The sequence below is a fragment of the Olea europaea genome, chromosome 8 (assembly GCF_002742605.1).
Source record: "Olea europaea var. sylvestris chromosome 8, O_europaea_v1, whole genome shotgun sequence".
NCBI lineage: Eukaryota > Viridiplantae > Streptophyta > Magnoliopsida > Lamiales > Oleaceae > Olea > Olea europaea.
This window is the reverse complement of record NC_036244.1, coordinates 12,464,977-12,475,340: the sequence shown is the minus strand read 5'-3', so window position 1 is coordinate 12,475,340 and position 10,364 is coordinate 12,464,977. Positions and strand designations below refer to the sequence as shown.

The 10,364-nt window shown below is 31.6% G+C and overlaps 1 protein-coding gene across 2 annotated transcripts; it reads left to right on the top strand.

Moving 5' to 3' along the window:
- Positions 1-4,048: 4,048 nt before the first annotated feature.
- LOC111399247 (protein terminal ear1 homolog) lies at positions 4,049-5,460 on the top strand. 2 transcript variants are annotated; one of them, XM_023026511.1, is made up of 4 exons: positions 4,049-4,166; positions 4,340-4,459; positions 4,540-4,681; positions 4,760-5,460. In XM_023026511.1, exons 1-4 carry the CDS (start codon positions 4,102-4,104, stop codon positions 5,117-5,119), a joined length of 687 nt encoding a protein of 228 aa, XP_022882279.1. In that variant the 5' UTR covers positions 4,049-4,101; the 3' UTR covers positions 5,120-5,460. The 2 variants fall into 2 exon arrangements, with proteins under 2 accessions (XP_022882279.1, XP_022882278.1); XM_023026510.1 differs by having other exon boundaries at positions 4,540-5,460.
- Positions 5,461-10,364: the final 4,904 nt, after the last annotated feature.

Sequence of the window (10,364 nt, the reverse complement as noted above, 5' to 3'; positions counted from 1 at the left end):
ACAAAGAATATTATTTGTTCACGTATAAAAATTATTTTATTGCGCGAATGTGTTATGAAAAGTAATTTTTTAAAAAAAAATAACATTTATAAATTTGTATCAAACATGTGATAAGTAACTTTTTTACTTAAAACAAAAAAATCTATCCACACTCAGTATTAAAAACAAAAAAATTTAAACTTAGCCGACTATCTTTGACCACATACCATGTTTGCCATAAATGAACACACATAACTTTACAAGCTAATAAGCACTCTACAAGCTAATTGGCAAAATTTGAAACTTTTTCTTTTGTAATTGTCTCATATGGTATCCAATCTAGTGAATGATATCAATATTGAAATACAGACACTTTTTTTCTTAGCTTTATATTTTCTATCAATCTATTATTTCAAAGTGCATTCTTCAATAAAAATGGAACTCAAACAAGTACGGAGCATTGAAATCCAACTATGTGTATGAAAGAGGGGGCGCGGGGGGGAGGGGGGGGAACCTCTTTATTTATATTAGACCAATCTATCAGGTAAATTATTTTGAAAACTACATTGATATTAAAGATAATGTTTACTACAAGTTACCTCAATCACCATTAGCAAGTCATTGTTCAGTACTCATTTTTTCTTAAAATTCATTTGCAATTACACATTCTTCCAATCCAATAATTTTGCACATAAACTCAAAGTTTTTTCATGTTTATTAGCGACACATTGTGTAAGAAAAATAAAAAATAAATTATAAAAATATTCTGCAAAATGGGGCTCAAACATAAACCAAATACGTCCCCCCCAAAAAAAAAAAGTACCAAACACACCACCTTGATAGCGATGGCATATTTTTCGCCTCCAATTTGCCCCACATTGTCTCGTCCTGAATGGTATACGAAAAATTCCTCAAACTTGTCTCGAATATTATTATTTTATGCCTTTTAATTTAAATTATATTTAAAAAATTACAGATAATATATGAAAATAGATAAATATCAAACGAGACAATAAATGAGGATTTTTTTAGTCCCATCGTTGTTCCCCTCCTACCCCATCTCCCGAAAATACCCGACTAGATGGGATGGTAATGATCATCCCAATTTTATCCCGTCCCATTGTCATCCCTACTCCCACAACCACCATCACATTGAAACCTCCAATCCCATCACTCCATTCGTGCCCTTTAAGGGTTCAACAAATTTAAACATATAGAATCAGCTCACTCTTTCTAATATGTTGGAGCAGGGGCAGATACAAGCACGAGCTCGATCGGACTATAGTCCGTATCCTCCCCTGCAAATGTCCACTTTATTCTTAGTTCTTTTTTTAATTAAGATAAATTCATATATATTTGTATTATAGTCCGTGTCAAAACTCATGATTGAATTCGTAACTGTGTTGGAGCAAAACGCGACTCATGTAAAAGAGCTTCTATTTTTCTTCAATAACACTCTTAAAGACGTTGAACCGATTTCTATTTCCTTTCCAACAAAAAATTGGACAACTCTTGGTGAAGCTAACAGACAAACATAAAAACATGGGTGTGCATGTATAGACAACATTGTATTTTGGATTTTGGGACTTTTGTGTATACAGAAATGGAATGGACAAGTCGTGTAACAGAGTTATTAATGTGGACACCAAATGAAGTAAGGCAAGGCTACTGGTCAAAATGCCCTCACTTGGAAAAGGTACAACTGCACAATTAAAGCATACCTGGCATATAAGAGTGTACGTTTACCGATTCTATACACGTGTACGGTCGGGGTGCAATTTTACAGATAATAGTTCTCGTTTGATAGCGATTTTAAGTAATTATAATTATGATTCATCAAGTCCTAACATGAACTGTAAATTATAAATAAATAATATATGAAGAACAAAATTAATTAAATTATAATTTAAATTTTTTCCATCACGCATTATGACTACACTAGTGTTCAGCTCTTCAAACATAATAGAACCTTTTTAGACAAAATAACATTAAGGTTCTGTTTGATTACAATGATGGAATTAAATTGTCTAAAAAACGAATTTCAAGGAATTAAATTATATAGAATTATTTTCTTGAGAATTGTAAATTATTGTGTTTGATTGCTATAATTTTTCACGTTAAAAATGTTGAAATAAAAGTGATTTTTGGTGTTCGTTTGGCTCTGTTTTATATGAAAATTGTCTATTAAAATAATATAATTTACTGGTATTAGGGATAGAATTTGTTTCTATTACCAATATATATATATCAAAAAGTCAAGAAAATCATCTATCTTTTGGTGTTCGTTTGACTTTATTGGAAATGAAAATTGTCATTTAAAGGAAAATATTTTTTTATAATTAGGGATAAAATTTGCTTCCATTGGCAAAAAAGAAAAAAAAACGAAAAAAATATATGCCAGAGTATGTGGGAAATCCCTAAAAACCAAGAAAACTCCAAAGTTCAATAAAACCAAGAATTTGAATTCCATGTAAAAAAAAAAGTATCAAACACTTAAAGTTGAAAAATTCAATTCCAATTTCGACCCTATCAAACATACCCTAGAAGGAAATTTTGAACTCATAGGATGATGTCAAAAATATATACTTGTTCAGTTAATTCTCAAATAACAATGAAAATTAAGTAATGTTGTATATCATCGTTGGTGTTTATACTACATTATGTGATAATAAATGCATTTTTTAAATAAATAAATAAATATATTTTGTTACTCTTAACATTTAATTGAACATGTCATTTAAAGCTCATGCCGCGTATATACTTGGGAGTTATTCTACTTGTACAAGGGAATGACTATTAGACAGTGTACGAGTGCTATGGTGACAAAATTGATGAAGTTGTCATTTTTTTCTTGTCAACAACTAATGATAAAAGGACAAGTGTCCCACGTGGCTTGTACAAAACTGTCAAACCCCCTGTACACATAGAATTTCTCTTATACTTGGTGATACGTTACATTATTTATTATAATTAAGAATAGTCTGAATATACCCAACAAAAGTATTAAATTCTCAAAAAAAAATGTTACTCTTTTGCAATTCAAGTAATGCTTGAATTTATGGCTTGAGCAATTCGAGCAACATTCAATTATATGCTCATCGGCTACACCTTCAGTTTCATCTTAAATTTGGACTTGCCCTTCATTGATGAACCTTTCATTGGAACCCTTAGATTTTTGGAGCATATTTATCGGTGCCAAATCAAAATATTTAAATATTACAAATGAGAGTAAGTATTTCTAATTTTATCCATTTTTTATTTAATTTTATCAATTTATACAATCTAATTTTTTAGCTACAAGTATTATAAAAGATTCAAACTTACTTTTCAAGTTTCATAATTACTTTATGGGCCCGTTTGGTAGGGATTTTGAGAATTGATTTTTTGACCGTTAGAAGAAAAGTGGGGTCCACATGTGAGAGAAGAAGTCAAAAATTACGGCTTGAATAGTAAAATAACGGTAAAAAAATCAATTTTTTAAGGGCAAAAAATTTCTACCAAACGAGGCCTATATAAACAAATAATGTACTCTGATTTGAATAATCGAGTAATACTGCTTATTTTGTAATCTCTATTACTTCTATTGAACACTTGAATTTAAATCCGACAAAATCTCTGTTAGATGCAAGGCCTAATTATAGCGCAAATTTCTTGTTATTTTCATTAAATAAAAAAAAAAACTAAACAATTATTAGAATCGTGTTATTTTCTTAGGAAATTATTTCGAAAATTTACACACATTTCGTTATTTCTTCAAAAGGGGCATTTTTGTAACTTCACACTAGCTTTTTCCATCAAACCTTCTTGTTTCTCAAAAGGACGTCGTGAACCGGGCAAGTTGATTTGTTTTTATGACATTATCGTCCTTCTCTCTCTATATTTACACACGGATAGATACATATTCACCTTTCTCTCTCTATAAATACACACACATACATACAAACACAGACCAAGACCCTAGATAGATAGAAGTGGTAGTAGGTGTGTTCAACATAGAGTCTAGAGAGAGAAAATACAGAGTCTGGAAATGTTCTTGTGTAACAAGAACCTAAAGAGAGGGAGATTGGTGCAAAACATGGTAGAGATTATGATCCTCGGTTTTTTATCAAAGAAGATGCGATTATGGAATCGAATTGCAGAGATTCCAGAACTACTGTCATGATAAAAAACATCCCCAACAAGTACAGGTCTGTGTTGTCTCCTCCACTCTCCTCTACCTCATTTTAGCAGGCTGGCTTGTTCTTCTAGCCAAAATATTCTTCATTCCATTTTGCCCTCTAAAACCCGCCAAAAATATAAAATCGAAAAAGAATCAGATTATTACTTATTTTTGGATAATTTGACGTATTTTCTTGTGCAGTCAGAAGCTGCTTCTGAACATGCTGGACAACCACTGCATTCACTGCAATGAACAGATTACCGACGGCAATGATCAGCCGTTGTCCGCTTACGATTTCGTCTATCTCCCAATTGATTTCATGTAATTTTATTTAATTAAAACATACTTCTAATCCACTTAAGATTAATTGATAAATAATTATATTTGTTTTTGTTTGGCAGAAACAAGTGCAATGTGGGTTATGGTTTTGTGAATATGACCTCCCCAGAGGCAACATTAAGACTCTACAAAGCATTTCATAGTCAAAGCTGGGAAGTTTTTAACTCGAGAAAAATTTGTGAAGTCACCTATGCTAGATTACAGGTATTTTTTCCAAAAACTTTACTTGACCACGATTTTCGTAAACTGAGTGTATGTATATTTTATGTGAAATGGACGAAGGGAATAGAAGCACTGAGAGAGCATTTCAAGAATTCCAAGTTTCCGGGGGATGCGGAGGAGTACATGCCGGTGTTGTTTACACCGCCTCGAGATGGGCTGAGATTGACGGAGCCAATGCCAATAGTTACAGGCGGCTGCTGGGGCGGACGTTCGATTAGTAGCGGTAGTCCACCGCCGCTGCTTCTATCTTCATCATCTCCCGCTGCCAGTACCGAGGAATCAGAATCCAGTTATGACCATAATATTGAATACAGTGAAGATATGTTAGAAGTAAATAATGTCGTCGGTCATGATTATGAGGTTGCGCATGACAGAAGCAACCCCTCAAACGGCGGCGATAGTGGAGGCTGCAGCTGCTGACGGAAGAGAAATTATATGGTTTACAGATTTCTTGATGGAGTTTGTTCACCATTATCGAAGCCATACTGTTATTAACTTGCCTTCCATTCCCCACGCCACGCCACGCCACGCCACCTCCACCCCCACCCTAGCTCTTGTAACCGGCAAAAACAGCTCCCTCAAGCCAATGGCTTTGCATGTTGAGTTCCGAGCCACCCAGTCAAGCAACCACAAAAATTGCAAAAAAAGTTGAACCTTTGTATTTTGTATCATATAATAGTGTTGTTATTAGGTTTCATTAAATCATTTCCATATTTTTGTTTTTTTGGGAGACAATTTGTAGTGAAATTTACGTTTTTGGGTGAGTAAAATTACAATGTCCTTTTTTCTTTTCTTTTTTTAATAATTTGTGACATATGGTAATTTGGAATTAAATAATGGGTCATTGGAACACTGAGGGCATCTCTAGATGGGCAGTTTGAACGTTCGAATTTCAATGAAAGAATTGAGAAAAAAGCAGTGTGAAACCCACCTGGCCGCAACATTTGCTGCAAACAAACCTCTATTTAAATTTTTCAAAACATTTATTTTAGAATTACTTTTGATTCTCCTCTCGCCCTTGAGTGATTTTAGATACTTCCTCCGTCCCAATTTTACTAGTTGAATCTTCTTTTTTTTTTTGTTCTAAATATATAGGCCTATTTTATAATTTAGAATATTTTATTTTATTTCTTGATTTATTCAATTTTCTCCACTTGAGATGTCATTTTCTTGAAATCATTCTAAATACACACATTTTTCACTTATTGGAAATATGGAACAATTCATTTCTTCTTCTTCAAATTAAATTATTCAAATTCTTCACTAATTCCAATAATAATTTACTGTTACATATCGAAAATTAAATAGGGGTAAATTACGAAAGATCTTAGCAAAAATTAATTTTTCAACAACATTAAAGAAGATTTCTTAATTCGCGTGAGAATTGAAATAAACCTATATAAATGAAACAGAGGGAGTATGATATTATTCACTGATGCATCGACTTACATGCTTAAGAAGACAATAGCTGGAGATTCTCATAATTATAGCAGCGCCATATTTATCATTAGTTATATATGTGTTTATATTCTTCATTAATTAGAAGATTCTTAAAACAATTTTTTATTTTTATTTTTTTGTAATATTTAAGAAATAAAGCTGAAAGAAGTATAAATATCATATCCACGTTTTTTTCTATTTGACATATTATTGAGAAGAAGAATGCTACTGAACAGCATTTATATCGGCTTACAAAAGAATATAATAAAAATTCAATTAAGTGAATTCTACATTTTATATTTAGCCCTTGTTTGAGCCTTATTTTGAAGGGAAAATGCATTTTAAAATAACAATTTTTTAGAGAATGTGTGGTTAAAGTATAAGAAAAATTTTCGATTTTCATATAAAATGAAATTTTGGAATAATAAGGCAAGCACCACTCACTATTGAAAAAAATGACATTAGATTTAGAAATAACATTATTCGTTTCAAAAATAATTTTTTTTTCCTTAAATGACTCCATTGAAAAAGTTTTCATTAGATTATTCCTCTTCTAAGGGACTGTTTGGACCTGATTTTTTCACCCAAAAAATTAATTTTTTGACCGTTATTTTACTATTTCAGCAGTCATATTTGACTTCTTCTATCACAGGTGGACCCCACTTTTCTTCTAACGGTCAAAAAATTAATTTTCAAAATCACTCCCAAATAGGCTCTAAATTCAATGAGAAAAATAAATAAACTAATTTTTCTTATGCAAATATGAAATTGAGCAATGGAAGCAAATTTGAAATTGATGTTAAAAGAAATGTTTTAGTGTTACTTTTCAATTATTTATTGGTGTAACTTGAGTCATGGTGAAATTTTCTGAAAAAAGAATCCTTCCTAAATGGTAGGATCTGAAAGCTATGTGTTGTGTAGTGTTTTCTTTTCAGGAAAATATGCAGAAAAAGGTTAAATATCCAGCGGTCAATTGGTGTGTTCAATCTGGAGAGTCAATTTTCAAATATTGCTCGGTTATCCATGTGACTTAGTGTAACACAATTGAAAAGTTAAAATCAAAATAAAACAAATTAGGATATATTTGGAACTTCAGTAGAGTAATGTCTTGCTCATTTTTAATTTTTATTATTCAACATGTTAAACATGTTATAGTCTATGCTTTTATTTATGTGAGTTTGACTCAACTATTGTACTTTCTTCTAAAGTTTGTAATGAATTCGTTCGAGCCAACTGGATCCTTAAACATCCGAGCTTGGTTCGTGTCAAAAATTATGCTTGACTTTTGGGATCGGGTCAAGCCGAAAAGCTTAGGAGTAACAACCTTTTTAAAAAGACAATAAAAGAATATACTAAAAAATGAGCTGATCCATGAGTTCAAAAAAGTCGGTTCATATATCTAGAATTTTTTTTTACTCATATCAATATGAACTCAAGATGCCGTTGATCGAGTCGAGACTATTAAGCCAACAAACCCTCGACCCACTTGCCACTCCTACATGCTTTTGACTTCCCATGGGTTGTGCTTATGATTTGTCTCAGTTAACTTGTGAACGAGTGTATGTGTTAAATAGAATGGTAGCCAGCTGGGATGAAGATATTGCTGAAGTGGCAAATCCCTGGATTGTTAGAGAGAGGCTTTGACTTACAATCATCTCTCTACATGTCATTGGATGCTCTGTCTATGGAGCATTGAATTGAAGCAAACCCCAACTTTACAGCCTTCACTCGTCTCTCTACAGTTGAAAACCCCACAGTTTTCTGCACTACTGCTAAATGTTAACCCCCACCATTCAATTCCCACACTTTGTTGTCAGCCAGCTTTTGTTAATTCTCCTTTTGGCTCTTTTTCTTATTTTGTGAGGTTTTGGCAGGTGGAGCACCTGATTCCTGCCACGTCATGGTCAGGTGGGTCCAGGTCTTGTTTGGTCCCCGGTTTGATGATCTTGCAACAGTGATATCTAACCTCGGATTCTTAGTGTTTGTTTGGTAGAATAGAATTTACAGTTGGAGAATGTAAAATTTGCGTTCTGCTGCATACTGTGAGAAAAGAATTAATTGTACAATCCTACTCACTATGAATTCGTGAATTTTGTGAGGAAAAAGTGCCATTGGTATGTTGAAAATTAAGATTACGATTAATCTCCTCGACACATGAAAATGAATCAGGCTCTAATAATGAAGCTAGTCTTATTATCTTCCCTTCCTCTAATATAGAGGAAAAGAGCGAAAATTGACTTACTAGCAGCTAGAGTCTCGAAGAACTGTTCACATCCTTTCTGTTCGAAGCCATTGAAACAGGGTAAGAGACCGAAAGGAAAGTTGAGAAAGAGATTGTGAGATTTGTTGACTACCTTGATGAGTAATAATCTATAGCACCACCAATCAATATTATATTGAACGATAAGTTATATACCGGTCGGCGCCCATTTTTTGGAAATGAAAATTGGTGAAATAGTATTTTTTTTTTTTTTAAATTGAGTGATTGAAAAAAAAAATTTGATTTACGTGTAATATTATTTTATGGAAGATTGTGTAGTTGAAAATAGGAGAGAGAAAAATAAAATTTAATTTAATGAGATTCAAACATGAGCCTCTAAGAGCTTATTTGGTAGGGTTTAAAAGCCAATTAAAATCAATTTTTGACTGTTATTTCACTATTCTGACAGTCATTTTTGAATTTTTCTCTCACAAGTAGGACTCAATTTCTTTCTAACGGTCAAAAAATCAATTATCAAAATTTATACCAAACAAGCACTAATATTTAATTGAATTTATCATTTAATGACGCACATTTGCCACCTAGCTCAATGTTTAACACAAGTGATATAAATTAAAATTATTCCTAACCTATTGATATTCAATAATTTGTTCTAGTATGTCATATATTGTTCAAAATGGTCACATAATTTTATCATTGACACGCTATTAAACCTGAATCATGCTACTTGTATAAAATTAGTTTACAAAACAACATTTATATTAATCATTTCAAAAAAAACTTTTTTAAATTAGTCGAAATCAAAGGTCAAGATTCTGTCAACACTTATTTTGTCAATTTCTTGTGTACAACTAGATTAATTGATCCAACCTTGACAACGTCTTCTTCATGAGCAAGAATTTAGTCTATTTTACAAATTCATCTAATTTAATTTATTTTAATTCAGTCGTAACTTTGTGATGCTTCGGTATCATTTGGCAGTTACTAATATTTTTCAGGAAATTTTATAATATTAATAATATTATATGTTTGATGGTTTTAGGTGATTTTTCATATCTGGCCTTGATATTTTGACGGCTGTGATACTTCATGGATTACTTGTATAACAAGAAAAAGATGAGGTTTGCATGAGTATGTCTTGGCGGCATTTTCTTCTTTCCAAAGAAATATAAATAATGATGATAACCACAAGCAAACTGACTCTAAATATTTTTACTTGGATGCTGCATTGGCTTCATTAGTCACTTCCAAGAATAGAGTTATGCATATAATTGTTGTTGATAATTGTGATTGACAAAGACGAATTTGGGGATCGAGTTCAACTAGGACAAATTATGAGCATTGTAAGCTTACTATCGACTACCAACGTCTATGATAATGAGGTTATTTATTAATATTTGATTAAATAATATTCAAAAAATCGTACGAATTAGAACTAGATGAACTAGAAACACCACTAGAATTAGAATTAGGTACGAACTTTCATTTTAAATGAAAAAATCGTTCCATAATCTGCAAAATGCCTTAATTTATTTTTCAATTAAATAGACAAAATATATTAACAAAAAGCCAATACTCAGTTTACAGTTAAAGTTAATTAAACAACCATTATTATATTAATAAAATTGAAATTATTTACGTGCTTGTATGATTTTACTTTTTTGCAATTGATTTTTTGTGAACAAAAAGTTGAACATTTTATTAATTAAATAAGTTTTGTTGAAAGATTCCTTACGACACTTAGGCCAAATTTCCTACAAATTCATCTAACCATTAATTGACCAAAAACTCTCAAATCAATTGATTAAAGGGAAAAAAAATCAAGAAGAGGACAAAACATCGATTAAAATGTTTCTACTTGCACTAAACCAGTAAAATTTAATATATATTATTTTGTTACATTATGTACTAAAAATTAATAAGTACTATGATGGTAAAGTGATTAATATATTTAAGGAAGATAGTAGGTTCAAATCGCCTTCCTTACATTTGGTTTGATAAAAA

Excerpts from the sequence above, each read along its gene's own strand:
- LOC111399247 (XM_023026510.1), top strand. The coding sequence starts at position 4,102 with ATGGAATCGAATTGCAGAGATTCCAGAACTACTGTCATGATAAAAAAC. Across the intron at positions 4,167-4,339 it reads AACATCCCCAACAAGTACAG|TCAGAAGCTGCTTCTGAACA; the intron begins GTCTGTGTTGTC and ends TTTCTTGTGCAG. Across the intron at positions 4,460-4,539 it reads TATCTCCCAATTGATTTCAT|AAACAAGTGCAATGTGGGTT; the intron begins GTAATTTTATTT and ends TTTGTTTGGCAG.